The 18,708-nt window shown below is 51.5% G+C and overlaps 2 protein-coding genes across 11 annotated transcripts; one reads left to right on the top strand and one right to left on the bottom strand.

The window, feature by feature from the left end:
* Positions 1–103: 103 nt before the first annotated feature.
* Positions 104–8,561, bottom strand: IFT20 (intraflagellar transport 20). Of its 7 annotated transcripts, none has more exons than XM_082707277.1 (6): positions 8,419–8,561; positions 4,074–4,313; positions 3,784–3,912; positions 2,360–2,445; positions 1,536–1,639; positions 104–513 (listed from the first exon to the last, which is right to left on the bottom strand). In XM_082707277.1, the coding sequence occupies exons 3-6, from the start codon at positions 3,908–3,910 to the stop codon at positions 432–434; spliced, it is 399 nt and encodes a 132-aa protein (XP_082563403.1). In that variant the 5' UTR covers positions 3,911–3,912; positions 4,074–4,313; positions 8,419–8,561; the 3' UTR covers positions 104–431. The 7 variants fall into 7 exon arrangements, with proteins under 7 accessions (XP_082563403.1, XP_082563404.1, XP_082563399.1 ...); XM_082707278.1 differs by lacking the exon at positions 8,419–8,561 and adding an exon at positions 7,870–7,911; XM_082707273.1 differs by lacking the exon at positions 8,419–8,561 and adding an exon at positions 7,704–7,870.
* Positions 8,011–18,010, top strand: TNFAIP1 (TNF alpha induced protein 1). Of its 4 annotated transcripts, none has more exons than XM_082707217.1 (7): positions 8,011–8,218; positions 11,254–11,571; positions 12,149–12,318; positions 12,741–12,830; positions 12,907–12,959; positions 13,738–13,933; positions 15,376–18,010. In XM_082707217.1, the coding sequence occupies exons 2-7, from the start codon at positions 11,367–11,369 to the stop codon at positions 15,610–15,612; spliced, it is 951 nt and encodes a 316-aa protein (XP_082563343.1). In that variant the 5' UTR covers positions 8,011–8,218; positions 11,254–11,366; the 3' UTR covers positions 15,613–18,010. The 4 variants fall into 4 exon arrangements, with proteins under 4 accessions (XP_082563343.1, XP_082563345.1, XP_082563344.1 ...); XM_082707219.1 differs by having other exon boundaries at positions 8,021–8,140; XM_082707218.1 differs by having other exon boundaries at positions 8,021–8,230.
* Positions 18,011–18,708: the final 698 nt, after the last annotated feature.

The raw sequence follows: 18,708 nt of genomic DNA, 5'->3' as shown, positions 1-18,708 counted from the left end.
CTGATTTGTTTCGTGGCTGAGGGAGGGGTGCGAGAGTCCAGGGTTCTCTCAAGGTGTTAAATGTACACTTCAAGGGCACCAGGAAAAGAGGGAGATCAAAGCATTTGAAAACAATAATTTATTGCTCTTCCTTTCCAAAGCTTTGTGAAATTACAAAAAAAAAAAAAAAAAATCGAGTTTACAGACTGTTCACGTCAGGTTAAGAATGCCAAGAGTTAAGAGCCTGGACCACCATGGCCGTGGGTGTTCACCAGCAGCTGCACACGGACATCTGTGACAAGCTCCCTGATTTGTTTACTGCCTTCAGAGATGCTGTGTTCCTTATACACCATCTCTCAGGACATACGTGGGCCATTAGTCAAGTCACTGGAACAGTATAGAGGTTTTTTGGGATTTTGTTTGTTTTTTTGCCCTCCTATAAAATTTTCAGTTCATTTCTGAAAAATAAATTGGTCAATAAATTCATTTTGTTCTGCTTCTACTTTACACAGAGCTTCATATTCAACCCGATACCTGAAAAACAAAATTGTTAGAAGCCCTAAAAATGGATGAAATAAACCATGCATTTAATTCTTCTAGAGAAGATAAATGATTTAAATGATGCCAAGAAATACTGTGAGTATACAATGTAGAAGTTAGGGTAAGAAAGAACAAAGAGTGGGGTGCCTGGGTGGCTTAGTGGGTTAAGCCTCTGCCTTTGGCTTAGGTCAGGGTCTCGGGGTCCTGGGATCGAGCCCCGCGTCAGGCTCTCCTCAGCAGAGAGCCTGCTTCCCCCTCTCTCTCTGCCTGCTTGTGATCTCTCTCTCTCTCTCAAATAAATAAATCGTTTTTTAAAAAAAAAGAACAAAGAGGCAAAGCCCACCCCAGGGCCACACATGAGAAGTCTCCAGCCCCAAGAAGTGTTTTCCTTTAGGAGAACCAGCTGACTCTGGACACTTGGTACCTGAGCTTTCAAGCTCTTAATATTAGAGGTGGTTTTGTATTAAGAAATTTACTTGGGGCACCTGGGTGGCTCAGTAAATCATCTGCCTTCAGCTCAGGTCATGTTCCCAGGGTCCTGGGATTGAGCCCCCCATCGGGCTCCCTGCTTGGCAGGGAAACTGCTTCTCCCTCTCCTACTCCCTGTTTGTGCTCCCTCTCTCGCCGTCTCTCTCTCTCAAAATCCTTAAAAGAAAAATTTTTTTTTCCTTTCAGCAAATGTAATTTTATTTTTTTAAAGCTTTTATTTATTTGACAGACACACAGTAAGAGAGGGAATACAAGCAGTGGGAGGGAGAAGCAGACTCCCGATGTGGGCTCAATCCCAGGACCCCAGAATCATGACCTGAGCTTAAGGCAGATGTTTTATTGAGCCACCCAGGTGCCCCTGTAATTTTATTTTTTAAATCTTCAAATCAGGATGACAAATAAGACACTATCCCTTGAAGACAAGTGAGACACTATCCCTGATGAAGAAGGATAAGAGGTGACCATTCGAGAAGGAAAAATAGAATTGCAATTAAGTAAAGAACTTGCTTTACATCATAACTTCTTACCTTTCAAGCTGCATTTTCTTTTCTGCTATTAGTGCTTGGAGTTGCTGCTGTTGGGCTTCTCTCTGTTTTGCTATAGATTTGAGCAAGTTCCGAGCACCAATGGCCTAGAAAAACAGTATCACCAAAGAAGGTTATGGCTTCATTAAAACTGTCTTCAGCATTAAGTCCTCAGCCAAGGAAGGGCCACTGGGGCTATCTCAGTGTCCAGCTGGCAAGACAGCTGAGCCCCAGAGCCTCAGAAATGAGGAGGAGGACTACCAGCATGACCCCAAGTGCCTGACGACACCCAGACAGCAGTTCTGGAGCAGTTCTACGAGCATCCCCGACTCTGGCACACAGGTGGTCAGCGGCCCATTTGATGAGTCCTTGACACCCTGCATGCCCACATTGCTTCACTTATAAAATGAGCATAAAACCACCTATCTTGGTGATATGATGGTTAAAGGAAAGAATGACAAAATGTACTGGCATGTAAGAGTTTAACAGAAGGTTAACTGTGCTCGTTACTAAAATCCTGTTTTTTTTTTTTTTTTAAAGATTTATTTATTTATTTGACAGAGAGAGATTACAAGTAGGCAGAGAGGCAGGCAGAGAGAGAGAGGAGGAAGCAGGCTCCCTGCTGAGCAGAGAGCCCGATGCGGGACTCGATCCCAGGACCCTGAGATCATGACCTGAGCCGAAGGCAGCGGCTTAACCCACTGAGCCACCCAGGCACCCTAAAATCCTGTTTTGAATAAAGAAAAGCCCACACCCTCCTCCCCAAGAAGTCAAGATGGCAGAGGAAGAGTGAATGGGCCAAGATTTGGAAGACATGCTGATCTTACCTTCATCTTCTCATTTTCTGCTTCTTTTGCAAGCTGGTCAACAAGCTCAATTAAACCGCCAACTATTTTCTGAAACTGGCCAATTTCTTTCAGGGAAAGAACAGAAAAAAAGATTTTATTTTCTCTGCATCCCCACTCCCTCAGTGTTCCCTTATGGCAAGAGGGCATGGCTAACTGCCCCTTCTAAATTGTGTCAAAACAATTTGGTGCCTGCTGACCTAAAGTCTTCTACCCTTAGTCTAAACCAGGAGAAGGGTGGCCAGGTGCCCAGAGCTGGACGAGGGCCCACTGGACTATGAGTCCCAAATGAGCCAGCCAGTGACTATTAACCTTAGGTATGAGAACCCTGACGTGCCCATCCTCCGCGCACTCTCTCTCCTGCTTTCCCAGGAGTGACAGGAAGCACAAAGGGCCACATTCATGGAAGGACTGACTCAGGACATGAACAGAGCCTCCTGACTAGCCCCAGATAAGGAACTAGATGTCAGTTAATGGTGGTTAGGGGGGCAGGGCCTTGCCAACCATGACTAGAGCTAATACAGAACTCGAAACATTTAAGGGCCTCATCTCTCATTTGCTTCTTTCAGCGTCCTTGGGTGTGGTAGGACCTCATTCTACCGAGGAGTGAACTAGACCCCAGGGAGGAAGGACAGCATGCAGTGAGAAGACTGGCCACAAAGCCCACGCTGCCTTTCACCAGCCAAGCGCTGTAGAGACTAAGGAGAGCCTAGAAAGCTCAGAAATCCCTGCTCTTCAACAACCACAGAAATCCCTGCTTTAGCAAGAGCTGCTCTGTATTCACAGCCACTGGGCTTACTTGCCTGCTAGAACAGGCTAGGACAGGTGTCCTGGATAACTAGCTAAAAAATTACCTCAGTGAGTCTGTTAAACTTTCAGGAAATCAAATCGTGAGTACCTAACTCTTTCCTACCCTCAAGCCCTAGTTCTGTTCCAAGGTTTCTGAGAGCAAAAAAATCAAGGTTGGGATAGCCGCTCTCCATTTCACTATTAGTCTTTTTTTTTTTTTAAGATTTTATTTATTTATTTGACAGAATTCACAAGTAGGAAGAGAGGCAGGCAGAGAGAGGAGGAAGCAGGCTCCCTCCTGAGTAGAGAGCCTGATGTGGGACTTGATCCCAGGACCCTGAGATCATGACCTGAGCCGAAGGCAGAGGCTTAACCCACTGCGCCACCCAGGTGCCCCTCCCCATTTGTCTTGATCAGTGCTCTGTGTCTGACTACCTGAGAGCATTAGAGAGCAGGGAGACAAGGTCGCTGGTACGTGGGAATTCACAAAGGCCAGACACAACTTCCAGGGAGCCCCTAGGCCCATTCTGGCAGGGACGACAGCTACATGGGGTGTGGGGGCGGAGCACAGTTGACACAAAGCCGAGTGGCACCACATCTCCCCAAATGACACTCACTGTCCACAAAGTCCTTGCATTCTTCCTTGAGCTCTATGGTCTGCTGGGTAACCTCAGGGTCCAACACGCGCAGCTTGTTCAGCTCGTCAAAGTGCAGCCCAGCTTCCCCCAGGATATCCTTGGCCATAGCTGTGAAGAAAGCAGCCTCAGTCCCCGATCACTTCCCAGCCACCCAAGGAAATGCCCACTTCCAGCCCAGCCCCACTCCTGCCCCCAGACACCAGTGCCAAAACCCCAGACGCTCCTCCAAAGGCTCCCCTTCCCTCTGCCTCCACCTCTCTGAGCCTCACCTGTTTCCCTTCCGGCTTCCCTAGAGAAGCTCTGCTCTGCTCTGAAGGGGCGCTAGTGGCAGCCGGGAGGTGTGTCATAGGAGCAAGGGTCAGGAAAGAATAAAGTCCAGTTGCTTGTCACAGGCATCGTTCGTTCAACACACATTTCTTGAGTGCCTACTACATGCCAACACTGCTAGATGCGGGGGGTACAAGGATGAGGGCGACATGGTGCCCGCCCTGGAGGAGCACATAGTTTAGCTGGAGGAAGACAGACATGGAAACTGAGAAAGTATACTGTGTTAAGTGCTTTTACAGAAATATCACGCAAGTGTTGCAGGAGAACAGAGCAGTTAACAGGGTGAGGGAGTAACATTCGAACTAAGTTGTGAGAAGCCATAAGTATATTTGTCCCCAATTATGTACCCACAAGGACATGAAAAAGCTCTTCCAGCACAGCCCTAGCATAACACCAAAAGCAAGTAAAAGAGGACATCTGCATGATTTAAAACTGAGAGTTAAAAAATAAGCTGGGAATAAAGATATTACCCACAATGTCTGCCACAGACATGCTGTCCTGAACTTGGACCAAAGTTGGTTCCATCTCTTTCTAGCAGAAAACACAAAAAGGAATGAAGCATCAGCAAGAACGCAAGTGAGGAGGTTAGGGAAAGGCTTCCTGGGCGGAGAAAACAGCACGGACAAGAATGTGAAGTCACTGAAACAGCCAGAAGACCCAGAAGATGAAAGGACCAAGAATGGAGCTGCAAAGGTCAGCTGGGGCCAGATCAGTAAGACCCTCTGTGTCCAACTCAGGAGTCTGGGTTTCTGTCTGCAGGCAAGAGAATCAGCAGAGAGATCTTTTCCCTTCCCAGGCCACCCTGCATTCCTGGTCCAAAGGATGCCTCAATTCTGGGAAGGACACACGGAAAAATCACTGTTGTTCTGGCAAACAGACGCCCGCGCTGCACGCGCACACACACACACACTAAAAAAAAAACACACCCTGTCCAAATAGGGAAGCAAGGCTACTTAGGTCTAGCCATTGGCTGCCATACCAATTCCCAAACCCCAGGTGTTCCAAAGGCTCTGCCACCACCTGGCCCTGCACCAGCCCATTCCTCTGCTCCCACCTCCCCCAGCTGTTTCCCTTTGGGCTTCCTTAGAGAAGATCTGTCCCAAATGCTGTGATAATGGGAGTAACTTCCCAGAGCAGGTATACCATAGGAGGAACAACAGTTAAAAAAAAAAAAAAATTAAGTCCCCCAGCCACAAGAACTCATTTTCAAGACAGCCCAAAATCCAAATTTAAGATTTTTAAGATTTTCTTTTTAAGATTTCTTTTTTAAGATTTTTTAAAAGATTTTTATTTATTTACTTGTCAGAGAGAGAGCAGAAGCACGGAGAGCTACAGGCAGAACTGGTAGAGCAGGCAGAGAGAGAAGCAGGCTCCCTGCTGAGTAAGGAGCCCAATGTGGGACTCGATCCCAGGACCATGACCCCAGCTGAAGGCAGATGCTTAACCAACTGAGCCACGCAGGTGCCGCCAAATCTGATTTTTTTTTTTAAGATTTTATTTATTTATTCGACAGACAAAGATCACAAGTAGGCAGAGAGGCAGGCAGAGAGGCCGGCAGAGAGAGAGGAGGAAGCAGGCTCCCTGCGGAGCTGAGAGCCCGATGCTGGGCTCGATCCCAGGACCCTGGGACCATGACCTGAGCCAAAGGCAAAGGCTTTAGCCCACTGAGCCACCCAGGCAGCACCAAAATCTGATTTTTAAAGAAAAGTCTTAAATTCAAATAAGGAAAAGCCACATCTAACACTGGGCCAACTAATGCAAGTCTGTAGGCTGCCCGTGTATGACTGTGGCCCAGAGCCCTTGGCCTACTGTACTCCACTGAAGGAACCAGGCTAGCATCTTCCTTTTGAAACATTTTAATCATCCCGAGCTTCCTTTTAATCCATATTTTTAAAAGATTCGTCTTCCTGCTGTTCTGTTACATTTCCACATACAGTCCAAGCATTTAACACCTACAGGACCCAGACCAGCTGCTCTAGAAAGCCTCCAGTAACCTAAGGGATCAAATATCTGCTTCCACTTCCACTCCCTTCCCTGAGAGGATGCATTTATTCAGAAATATTTCTGATCTCTGGGCAGTAAACAATCACAAGTGGTGAGGACAGTATGAGGAAATGCACATGGGCTATATGAAGCTGCAGCAAGCGGACATAATTCATATGGGGGGAGGATGTCTCAACAAAAGCTTCTTTTTTTTTTTTTAACAATTTTTAAAGGTTTTATTTATTTTTTTGAGAGAGAAAGAGAGAGGACAAGCAGGCAGAGGGTCAGAGGCAGAGGGAGAAGCAGGCTTCCCGCTGAGCAGGGAGCCCGACATGGGGCTCAATCCCAGGACCCTGGGATCATGACCTGAGCCAGAGGCAGATGCTAAATTGAGTGAGCCAGCGAGGTGCCCCTCAACAAAAGCTTCCGGAAACTTGACACTCAAGCTGAGACCTAAAGAATATCCAAAAGTTTGCCAAGTGCAGCAGGGAGGAGGCATTCCAGGCAGGAGGAAAAGCATGTGTGAAGATCCTGAGGTGAAAAGAAATGTAGTGTATGCCAAGAGTCGAAAGGCTGGCGTGGTTAAAACCCAGTTAACAAAGGGAAGTGTGGAACAGGGTTAAGTCTAGATGGGAAGGCCAGAGCTGGTTCATGGAGAGCTCTGAAAGTCATGAGCTTGGATTTGATCATAAGGGTAGTGGGCAGCCAGCAGTTCTCAGTAAAGAAGCACAGTCATATCTCCCTTTTAGAACGTTCATTCTGACCTAGGATGGAGAATGAACTGGAAAGAACAACAGTAGGGCAGGTAAGTAGGTGTACTACCTTGTTCATCACTGTAACCCTAGCATCTAGCAGAGTGCCTGCACATACTGGGCACCTGCACTCAGTAAATGTCTGTGGAACGAATGACCGGAAACAGAGAAGGCTGTTAGAGTAACCAAGGCTTGGAGCTGAAGAAAAGTGTTCCAGTTTGCGATGTCACGTAAGTTGATGCCATTTGGTAAAGGACTGACTGGATGTAGGGGTTTGGGGATGAGGGAAGGAAAGAGGCAAGCAAGATTCCCATGTATCGGGCTTGAGCGCCAACTGTATGTTCGGAGGGCAGAGTTGAATGAGATGGATAGGACCGGAGAAGGAGGGCAGGGAGAGGGTTCCCAGCCGACCGTCAGATTTCCTCCCAACTCCCACCACACGTGCGTGTCTGGGCATCTGAGGAGCACCGGGCACAAGAACCGCACTGAGCTCCTGAAGGTAACTGCAGCGACACTCTCTCCACGCCCTGGCTCTCCTAGATCCACTCCCGGCCCCGCGAGCAGGCGCCATCCGCGGGGTGAGGGAAAGGGGCACCGTGCACACAGGAAGACCTGGGTGATGGAGCTGGCTGTCCACACTACGTAAACGCCTTGAACTTATATGAGCTGCAGTTTTCTCACAAGACCATTGCGAGCATCAACGCGGAAAGCTCCAGGTCCAAGGTGGGCGTCGCACCGCTCGCAAAGAATCGCGCGGAATCCCCACGTTTCTTTCGGCCTCTCAGGTTCACTCGCCCCAGGTCAGCCCGCGTCCTCCGACCCACAGTCCCTGCCTACCTGTCAACCCCGTAGCGGCGGCACGCTGCCGCCCGGGCTGATTCCCGCAGCCCGGTTCTCTCCCGGGTCAGCGGCAACCGGTGCCTCGCCCGCCGGCCTCAGCTGCTGCCACGGATACAGGACGTGTTTACCCGTAACGTCATTACCTGACCGCGGAAGTACTTACCTCGCCCAACCCGCAGAGCCTGCTGGGAAACAGGCCTGAGAGGAGGAACGGCTGCCTACAAGACCCAGAGGCCTTTGCGCCGGAAAAGCTGCCGGAAGTAGCTGAGCGCTCAACCCGAAATGCTCTTAGGGGCCCCTCCCTCCCCCGTGATTGGGTTCTGGGCAGGGCCAGCTTTGGAGTCCCAGGTTGAGGGGCGGGTGGGGTTTGGCCGTGGCTTAGGGCGGAGACCGCGGGCGGAGGATGTGAGCTCACAGCCCCGGATTGCTGGCGGGTAGGCAACCACAGCCCAGGGCGGCGCGGGGTCGGCTTGCAACCCAGCTGAGAGGAGAAGCGCCCCCGCCCCGGGACGGTGAGAGCCGGGGTGCGGATGCCCTGGGGGGCAGGATGGACGGGTCCCGAGCTGGAGCAGAGATTCCCACCCAGTCCTGGGGAAAAGGCGTGGGACCGCGCAGGGGAGATGGAGAGCTCAAATCCTCCACTGGGATGGGTGTCAGAATCGGTCTCAGTTTCTCGGTCGTGAGGAGGGGCTGCGGGCCGGGGAAGACTCACCACAGATCAGAGAGCTGGGTCTCGCTAAATCTTTCCAAACCCTTTGGACGAAGCTTAAGATTTACACCTAGGATTTCTGCTAGATCCGCCCCCTCTATCTAAGATCGGTTACCCGCCCGGCACCACCGAGTGTGATGGGTTTCTGGGTACTTCTTCCTTTAGGACTCCACCTTCTATGGCAGTGGTTGTCCTGCTCTTTAATCTACTTAGGTTCCCATTACCCTTGCTTAGAGAGACTCGGATACGCCCTCTGCCCCAGGCAATCCCAAATATCCACACACAAAGTCCGGAAGGAACAGCGGTGAGGCTATCAATGGAAACTTCATTCTCATTGGAATTACTTACTGAGGCGTCACCTGCCACAAGATTCCTGGAGCCCAGTGGTCTGGGAGCCCAATGGTCTGGAAGGAATCCGAGCGGGCGGCATCTGAGCTGACGTCATCCAGGGGCTCAAAGCAATTGCTTTGTAGGCCCTGTTGGCCACTGCCTGGCCTTGATTCCTTTACTTTGGCAGAACGTTATGTGTGCTTGCTTTGAACCTGGGGAAACTGGAGCTAGACCCAAAGTACATTGGGAACTTGCTAAAACCTGTTAAGGAGTGGACTTATGCCTTTGGGGTGAGCCGAGGAAGGTGAGGGGATTTCATACTATTCAGGTGTTACTTAGGGATTAGGAAATCTGCTGGCAAGGGTTCATCTCATCCATACTCCATCCTTGGGGCAAATGAGAGACTCCTGGACAAACCACTGAAGAAATTAGGTACTTCACAAAGCACCCGCTCTGGTCCTTCCTTGGATATTCTTCCTAGGGGCCTACCTAAATCTTTTTAGGGACAGTTTTCAGTCTAACAAACTGACATATATTAAATGCTTTCTTCCTAGGGGCTTACCTAAACCTTTTTAGGGACAGTTTTCAGTCTAACAAACTGACATATATTAAATACTAAATATATTAAATGCATGGCATTGTGCACTGCTTCTCGATCTCAATTACAGGAGGCGGCATGCAACCGTTAAGCTTTTGCATGTTGTGAGGACTACCAGGCAATTTCGCCTTTTTTTCTGTCTGTTACCAACACTGCAGTCCGAGCCTCCGTTTCCTCTGGTATTCCCGCTTGCTCTCCTGCACCCTTATGATCCGTTCTCTACCAGGCAGCCGGAATGATCTTTTCAAAATGTAAATAACTCAGATCCTGTCACTTCCTTGCTTCAAACCTCCAACTGATGGCCATCACAATTAGGATAAAATGCAAACTTTTTCATATGAAGCAGCCCCTGCGTTGTCTGACTTTACATCAAGCCAGCTTCCCCCTTTTCTATGCCCTAGACATCTTGGCCTTATTTCTGTTCCTAAAACTTGTGGCTAACTGAGAAACTTTGCACTCACTCTTCCATCCATCTGGAATGCTCTTTCAGACTTCAGCTAGAATGTCCCCTTCCCAAAGAGGCTTTCCCTGGCCCCATCCATCTTAGGACTTCTCCCTAGTCACTCTCTTATCACTAGCTTAGTTGTTGCATTTCTTACCATCTGGAACTGCTCGCATATTTATTTTCTTGCTTATTACGTATATCTTCCCCCTAGAATGTAATCTCTGTGAGGCCATGACTTACTTGTTCTCTTCTGTATCCTCAGTGCCTGGCACATAACAGGGGACAATAAATGCTAACTCTTACTATTTTTATTCTTGTTAACGTTATGTTGCTTCTTTGTACTCCTTGAAGGCAAGGCCCCTATCTTTCCATCTCTCTGTCCCTACTCAGCACTCAGTCTTATTTTCCGCTGTATGAATTAAACGAAATAATGTGGCTTAAGTCGCCTAGACTAGTACCTAGAACATAGTAAACCTGCAGTGAATGTTTGCTCTTTTTTTCCAGTGGATGAATTGTAGTGATTCCTTAGAAAACCAAGATATAATAAAGAATCCAGCTCACGAGGGGTGACCTAGCTCTACCCTCCTTTGCTTCCCTAACTCCTCCCTCCCATGAATGCCTATCAGTGTTTCAGTTTCCAGATCACTTCATAGTTGTTTTGAGATTTACCATCTGATCTTTTTGAGCCCCTTCTCCCCAGTCTTGTGGGCAGGGAAGAAAGGAAGAGATAGGGCTGGGCCTCATCTCAGGAAGAGGTAAAAATAACCATCCTGTCGTTGTTCTGTCCTGGAAAATGGTGACAATTTCAGGAACCTGGGACAGGGCTGGGACCCACAAAGGGGAAGGTCAGGAAACTCCACTGGGGCCAGGGGAACCTCTGCCAGGAACACTGGCCAGTTCCCTCCAGCCTGGCTCATTCCCTGCTCTCCTAAAGCTGTTTTTACTTTGCTTCCCAAAGCCAGACTGCGGTGGTGCTCAAAGTCAGCCCTAGTACAGGCTGCTTCTGAGGCTGGAATATTTAGAAAGGAAGTACATCCTGTCTCCCTCTGGCTCCTGGGAATCTCCTGCGTTGGCAGGATTCCCGGTACGTTTGGTGGGAAGTCTTGGGTCCTGGGAACGAGAATTGGACTGTGGTTCCCCAGGGTAAAACTTCAGCTGCCCCGTCTACTCCTCAAACCGTCTCAGACTAATGCCAAGGGTTTGCTTGTCCTCCTTGCTGCTGAGAGCTGAGCTGAGGCTCAGGGAGGCCGGCGAGATGGGCAGGCTCTGGGAGACTGCGCTGGTTCCTGGTACCATAAAGAAGAGCAGGGATGTCTTCTCTTGCTGTTGCCTCAGGCCTTAGCCTCTGCCAGGGAAGTTCTTTGCTTGTCAAGGAGAGAATGACTGCATGGTCTCCTCCAGTCCCCTTTCAGCTGAGGGCTTTGCTCGGCTAACTCCTGTCTTCTCTCCCATCTCCTGCTCACAGTGCTGAGAGTATGAGGCTCTGGCCTCCACTGGCCACTCATTCGTGATCCTTCCACCACGGCGGAGCCTTCCAAGCCGACCTCCTGCCGTGTGGTGATCTACCTGCAGCGGGAGATGTCAGGGGATACCTGTCTGTGCCCAGCCTCGGGGGCCAAGCCCAAGCTGAGCGGCTTCAAGGGAGGAGGCCTGGGCAACAAATACGTCCAGCTCAATGTCGGGGGCTCCCTGTACTACACCACCGTGCGGGCACTAACCCGGCACGACACCATGCTCAAGGCCATGTTCAGTGGGCGCATGGAGGTGCTGACCGACAAAGAAGGTGAGGCATCGGGGCTCCTTGGGCCAGCTGAGGAGGGAAGGAAGTGTTCCTAAGGAAGCGAGTTTGGGGCAGGGCTCAAGCGTGGCAGGTCTAGACTCTAGATTCCCTCTTCCTGTTACCCAGTGCAGATCTCCTTCACCTGGAGTCTTGGGTAGAGCCTCAGAATTCTCGGAGGTTGTAGGTGGAAAGGTGTGCACTTACACATTTTCCAGGGTGAAGATCCATACTTCTTAAATATTTCCAAAGGACTAGATGCTTCCGAGAACCACGGCTGTAGTAAGTGGGCAGGACACAGAAGGCAGGCAGGTCCTGGCACTGTCCACGTGGCCAACGGTGGGCCTGAGCGCTCCTGAGCTGAGACCTCCATGGGCTGCCGCGTTGCCTGGAAGGCCTCTGTCCCCCGCAGTCCAGGCCAGCCCGGTGGAAGAGAACAGCCACAGACCAAAGAGCTGGAGGTGGTGTTCCTGCTCCTGTGACCCTGTGCTGCGGGCCGCCCCCAGGCTAGTCAGGTGGCCTTTGCCCGCTGCTTATTTGTGGAGGCAACGAGTAACCCTGTGCGGCCTGTCTGAATCCTTAGGCTGGATCCTCATAGATCGATGTGGGAAGCACTTCGGCACCATTTTGAATTACCTCCGAGATGACACCATCATCCTCCCACAGAACCGGCAGGAAATTAAGGAACTGATGGCTGAAGCCAAGTATTACCTCATTCAGGGGCTGGTGAGCGTGTGCCAGACTGCTCTGCAGGTATGGAGCTGAAGAGGGCTCAGGTCGAGGAGGTTCGGGGTCAGCTTCTCCCTGCAGGGCCATCAAGGTCCAGTTCCCAGAAGGTCGTGTGACTGGTAGGGTTGGGAGTCCGAATCTCACTGTCAGATATGCGGGGTGCTGCCCAGGCTGAGGATGCTGGCAGCCAGTCATTTGGAAGGTGGTGGACTTGGGCAGTAGGGAACTGAGCCTAGTTTCCAGTTTCTCCACCTTGGTATCTGGATTTTAGGTTTTCTGGAAATGGGGTTCTGCCTGCCAACTGGCAGTTCCTATGGCCAGATGCCTCCTCGACAGGCAGAGGGTAGCCTTGGCAGAGGGGCTCCAACAGCTCCGGGGGAAGGCCTGTCTTAGCCTGGCAAGCAGGAGAGCTCAGAAAAAGATTCTCAGTTGTGTGTGTCACCCAGGACAAGAAGGACTCCTACCAGCCTGTGTGCAACATCCCCATCATCACCTCCCTGAAAGAGGAAGAGAGGCTCATTGAATCCTCCACCAAGGTACTGGGACCCCGGTGGGCTGCGGGCAGGGGAGGATGGGACCCTGGCCTGGCCCTCACACTCTCCTCCCTCCCAGCCCGTGGTGAAGCTGCTGTACAATAGAAGCAACAACAAGTATTCCTATACCAGGTAGGGTGGGCAGCTGGGGGTTGGGGGGTGCAGGGCTTGGGGAAGGGCGGCAGAAGTAGCTAGAAGGACTAGGCAGCCAGCCATGGGGCAGGAGACCCGAGAGAATCCACCTGCATTCCTGGCACGGTGGGCTCGGGTCTGGGTCTTGAGGAGGGAAGAACAAAGAGAGAAGGGAAGTGAGGGCAGAAGCGTTTGGAACTGGGTGCTGGGCCCTGGCTGGGATCTAAAGGAGAACGAACCGGAAACCACCCCCACCCCCTCACCTCCCCCCACCCGCCTCCTGTCAGGCAGCACGCCAGGGGTTTTCCCAGAATTAGCTTCTGGGGTGGAGGAGGGACCCTGGAAGCCCGTAGCTGGGATTCCTCCTAAGCCAAGCTCTGTGCTTCACAGCTGGGCCACCCTCTCCCTTGCCCAATGTCCCCTCAGCCGGCCACAGTTAGGTAGACGCCGAAAGCCACGGACTCAGGGAGTCCCCGCAGACAGACGTGTTGCTGGCATCCCCCCTACAGCCAGGGAACCAACCCTCCTGCCGTGATGGCTGTGAGCCTCCCTCCTTCAGGGCCAATGGGAGGAGACCACCCTCCCTCAGTTCTCCCTGCTTTAATTTCCGAACAACTCCCCTCCTCTTCCTCACAGGCCCCCAAACCCAGAAGGTCCCATCTGACCTCTTGACTTTTCCTCAGTTCTGCGTGATGGGGAGGAGGGGACACACCCAGTCAGCACCCTCTCTTGTGCTAGATCTCATTCCCAGACCCACTGGCCTTCTTGGGTTTTCCAGCAACTCGGACGACCACCTGCTGAAAAACATCGAGCTTTTTGACAAGCTCTCCCTGCGCTTCAATGGCCGCGTGCTCTTCATCAAGGATGTCATTGGTGATGAGATCTGCTGCTGGTCCTTCTACGGCCAAGGCCGCAAGCTGGCCGAGGTGTGCTGCACCTCCATCGTGTATGCCACGGAGAAGAAGCAGACCAAGGTGTGGGGGGGGCCTCCCTTTGCTCAGGCGGGGGCAGGACGCAGCCCAGGGCAGCCCCAGCTGGGCCTTTCATCACCAGGAGCGAGGGGGCATTCGGTTTGCTCTGTTTTCCCCAGACTCACATGATGGTGCTGGGCAAGGACAAAGTCAGTTCGGGGAGTTCAGGGAATGGCCTGGGAATACTTTGTCCTGGTCAGCTGAGAGGCAAGAACAGCATGGTGTGGTGGGAAGGACTGGGTCTTTGGAGTTGGCCCAATTTAGGTCTGAATTCTGGTTCTACCGTGGACTTGTTTTCTGGCCTCATACAAAATGTTTAAAGCAGCAGGGCCTTAGTTTCCTCGCCTGCAAACAGGGGCCTGATGGTATGCAGTCAGTGGAAGTATTAGGAGAACGTGGCAGTTCCTAGGAGCAGCAATGTAGGGTCTGATCGCCTCTCTGGCCCCGGCTAGTCAGGCATTTCTGGTTACCAGCTCAGCCCCTATAACAATGAGGATGCTGGCAGCCAGTCATTTGGAAGGTGGTACAGCGCCAGGTGCATGTGAGGGATTTGACAGGTTAACAGTTAACATTTAACACTTAACGCAAACTCAGCAAACCCTGTTCTCCCCGTCTGCAAGCTGTTGGTGTTCTCCCCAGAAGGGAGCTGCACCCCCCCCCGCCCCGCCCTGTGTGTGTAACAGAGAGGGCAGAGTCCTCTGCTGGGCCGGGAGGGCAGCCCACTCAGAGAGTGGTGGATGCAAGGGGCTCGGAGCAGCCAAGCTCGTGTAGCACCTGCTCAGCCCCCAGGCCCCTGAACTGCACAGGGCCATCTGAGGTTTGTGGGGGGACAGCTTACAGGAGGTGACCCTGCTTCCCCCTGGCATTTTGGGGGTGCGGACTCCTGTGTGTACTTAACAGAGGATTTCAAAACAGGTCACCTTCCTGAGTATTTTGTCTTTAGTGAACTTTGACTCCTCACAGCACACCTGTGAGACAGGCAGGGCTGGAGCATTCTCCGCACTCGACAGCTGAGCGAACAGAAGTCAGGTTAGGCTAGAATCCAGCTACCCTCTGTCTTTCATGTTCATACCAAGTCTCTGAAGTAGGTTTGGCCCTGGTTTTATGCGAGAGGAAACTGAGGCCCTGCCACTCATAATTGCTGGAGCAGTATTTAAGCCTGGCTCTGAGCACAAGGCCAAGGCCCTAACCTCCCCACATGCTAGCCTGCTCGTCTGGGGCTGGGCGGGGCACGGGTGGCATGCTAGTCTTTGACGTCCTTTTGTCCACGAATCCAATTCCCCACATCTCCAGAGAAAGGCTTCCCCTCCCTCACGAGATGGAAAGCCACCTGTCTTGGGAGAGCGTTTGGGAGGAACTTAGCCAGCCCAGGGGCAAGGGCCCTGCCACATTGCAGCCTCTGTGGAATGAAACCTCACTTGGTCCTCTTGTCCCCCTGAGCCCAGGTGGAATTCCCAGAGGCCCGCATCTATGAGGAGACACTCAACGTCCTCCTCTATGAGACCCCCCGAGTCCCTGACAACTCCTTACTGGAGGCCACCAGCAGGAGCCGCAGCCAGGCTTCCCCCAGTGAAGACGAGGAGACCTTTGAACTGCGGGACCGGGTCCGCCGTATCCATGTCAAGCGCTACAGCACTTATGATGACCGGCAGCTCGGCCACCAGTCTACACATCGCGACTGACAAGACCCTCAGGGAGTCAGGGCATGGGACACCCTGTCTCCCGTCCTGTGGAGCCCTGCCCCGTTGGCCACCCCACGCTGCTGCTGGCTCGGTTTCTGCTCCAGTACCCAGAAGCATGACAGGAGGGCAGAGGTCCTGGGCAGGAGAGGGACCACATTCCTTTGCCCTGCTCCCTGAGTACTTCAGGATGACCTAAGTCCTGGACCCTTTGCTCACCCTTCCTGACAGGGAGCTGTGTCTGCCCCTGGGGCAACTGGGCTGACCTGCCCATGTCCCATGAGAACAGTCCCCTTGCTGAGTGTCCTTTGGCTCTACTGAAGGGGCTACCTTTAAGGCCTCTGGGGAGGTCCGTGGGGAATGGGCTCATTCTGGTGCTGTGGAGGCCCAGTTTCTTATAGAAGGTGGGGCTTCTTTTTCCTTGAGGTCTTTAAGCACAGGCTTTATAACTTTGGTTTTTAAAAAATTACCTAGGAAATGAATAGCGTGAACTCTAATAATGAGGTGACTGGGCATTTGTGCCACCCCTCTAGGGTGCCAAGACCCTGGGTAGGGCTGAACCCATGGCCTTCCTTGATGCCTTTGGCATCTATTTCTTTAAAGCACTTTGTACTCTTATTCAGTTTGTGTTCTGCCCTGACCCACATCATCTTTTTCTGACTCTAACCCCACTTCCCTGCAGAATCAATCTTAGAGGGGCTAGAGAAGCAATAAAACAAAACAAAAAACTGACTAGCTTTGGCTTTGCTGGGCTGGCCAAGCAGCCAGCCCAGAGAGCATGCAGGAAAGGATGATATTTAGGTTGGAAACTGTGGTCCTAATGATGCCCATGAGAAAGGACATTTTAAGGTCACATAATAGACTCCTAGGGCTTAACATGATTGCTCTTTTGGATTCTCTTGCCCTCAGCTACAAGGCATGCTTTGCTTTACTTTCTGGAAACCCAAAGGGCCATTACAGGGGCCAGGAGCATGAGCCACAGTGGGAAGGCAGTGGAGCCCATAAGCGCTGCACTCGGATGCCCATCAGCTGAGGTCAGTGACCACCAGCTCCGTGTTCCCAGCAGCCCTGTGCAGAGGTGGCATGTGCTTGGTTGTGGAGCCCCTGCCTGCCCCATATTACTGGTTTTCTGTCCCCGCTGAGGATGGTGGTTCTGCCCAGCGCTGAGTCTGGACACAGGGTAATGGGAGCAGCCTAAATCCCTTCGGAGGTGGCTTAACGTGGTTGTGGAGCTGCCAAGCCCCAGCTCTCAGGCAAGGTGCAAGTTCCTCCTTGGGGCTTTTTCTCACTACCTGCTGTTTAGCTTGGCCCTTGGGAGACTGCTTATCCAAATTCTTTTCCAAAGGAATACCATCAGGGAGGGACTGTGCAGCCGGCCTAAGAAAATGCCATACCTCATAGCTGCTGAGCAGTAGCTACTCTGAAAGGAGCACAGGTTATTAGGCTCCTCTCCCCTGACAACTGTCACTCCAGCTAAGTGGCCTGCTTGTGGCCGACCCGATGGAGCCTATAGGCAAATGCCAGGCCCGCGGTTCGCAGACACCCACAAGGACCTGAAATGACATGATGAGGCTGGGGAAGTGTGACTAACCATGTATTTTACACTTGTCACAGCCTTGAATGTGTAGATTTTCCAGTGAGGCACCCTGGTCATCAGCTCAAAACACTTCTTCCAGCCCTGAGTGGAGTAACTAGATGAAGACAAATCCTTTTCTTTGGCCAGATTCCGGCCTCTGGCTTTGTGGTTTTCCCACAGAGACTGGAATGCTTTCTGCCTGAGGCCACTGGCCTATTTCCTCTGCTATCCTCCTGAGGCCCTCTAATACTCAAAGCGCCAGCTTCCCACTGAGGTATTTTAGTGCTTGTTCTTTGACAGCCCCAGCCCCAGCCTCTCTGCTACTTTGACATTTAGATCCTCAGCTGTCTCAGTGGTGACTTGCCTTTCTTCCCAAGAAAGCACAATAATCCTGGACTGATCAAAAATATCTCCCTGGTCTTAAGAAAAATACTAACGTTTAAATCACTGAAGTAATCTTAGCTTCTTTAATCAGACTTTGTGGCATAAGGGTTGGGGGAATTTTCTTTGCGCTTCTCAGCCCCATTCAGAAAGCAGCTCTCAGCCATGTGAATTTTTCAACCTGGAGCAGCCCACAGGAGCGCAAACCAGGAGTGTGGATGAAGATCAAACCTTGTCAGTTTCTAGAAAACTGGAAGCCTGCTGTTTACCACTGGTACCGGGACTGGGCTTTTCTCCATTTCTTATCTGACCAGTGTCTGCCTAAAGGATGGCCCAGGTCCTGCCATGAGAGAACATCCCCTTTGTCACTTATCTGCAATCCCTTGTTGCTCAGCACAGGTGATGAAAACAAACACTAATTTCTAATAAAACTGTGTTACAGTGCTGGGGTACAGAGCCGTGCTTGCAGTGACCAGAGCTGGGTCAGCTCACTGTTGTAGACCTAGCTCTTGTTTTCCTCCTGTTCACCACCTTCCTTGCGTTCTGAGTCCGAAATCCTATTGCACTCAGTTGCCCTGCAACCCAGGCTCCCCCTGGTGGAGGATTAAGGACAACACTAATAAGGGCTAGAACTGAGATTTTAATATTAAGAATAAAACGACCTCTTTAACAATCACTATGGTAGTAGAGAAGCAGGAATCCCTACGATTCAGGGGGAAATGCAGCACATTTCATCTCTGCTCTTAAGGATCTGTGAGCAGCTCAGAAAGTAGCTTGGCTCAGTCACCATTCATACATATCTAAAGATTCTCGGCTGAGTTTTTCCATTTGTGGTCTGGAAAGGCCTGACAAACACAGGCTCATGGCTGGCAGGCCTATTATTCCAGGGACCTCACATGGCTTGCCCCACTCCTTCCCAGGACCAAGGAGGCCAGCGATGCCAACGGCTGACCAGTGCGGAGAACTCCGAGCCTGATGGTGGCCTCCTGCTCAGCACTTGGCAGAGGGTAAAGAAAACAAGAGTCCAATCTAGCCCTCACCTCACTGGCTGAGAGGCACCATGACCCTGGGAGATGTTCAGCCAAGTCCGAGCCTCGGGAGAAGCATACACTCTTAACAGATGGGGCAGTTTCCTGGAAGGC

The sequence above is a fragment of the Mustela nivalis genome, assembly GCF_964662115.1.
Source record: "Mustela nivalis genome assembly, chromosome: 17".
Lineage (NCBI taxonomy): Eukaryota > Metazoa > Chordata > Mammalia > Carnivora > Mustelidae > Mustela > Mustela nivalis.
The sequence above is the reverse complement of the archived record's forward strand: the minus strand, read 5'-3'. Positions and strand labels throughout refer to the sequence as shown.

Coding starts and splice junctions, on each gene's coding strand:
- IFT20 (XM_082707277.1), bottom strand. CDS start 3,910: ATGGCCAAGGATATCCTGGGGGAAGCTGGGCTGCACTTTGACGAGCTG. Junction 1,640..2,359: donor CAGAAAATGAGAAGATGAAG/GTAAGATCAGCA, acceptor CTGTTTTTCTAG/GCCATTGGTGCTCGGAACTT. Junction 514..1,535: donor AAGAAAATGCAGCTTGAAAG/GTAAGAAGTTAT, acceptor TTTGTTTTTCAG/GTATCGGGTTGAATATGAAG.
- TNFAIP1 (XM_082707217.1), top strand. CDS start 11,367: ATGTCAGGGGATACCTGTCTGTGCCCAGCCTCGGGGGCCAAGCCCAAG. Junction 12,319..12,740: donor TGTGCCAGACTGCTCTGCAG/GTATGGAGCTGA, acceptor TGTGTCACCCAG/GACAAGAAGGACTCCTACCA. Junction 13,934..15,375: donor CGGAGAAGAAGCAGACCAAG/GTGTGGGGGGGG, acceptor CCCTGAGCCCAG/GTGGAATTCCCAGAGGCCCG.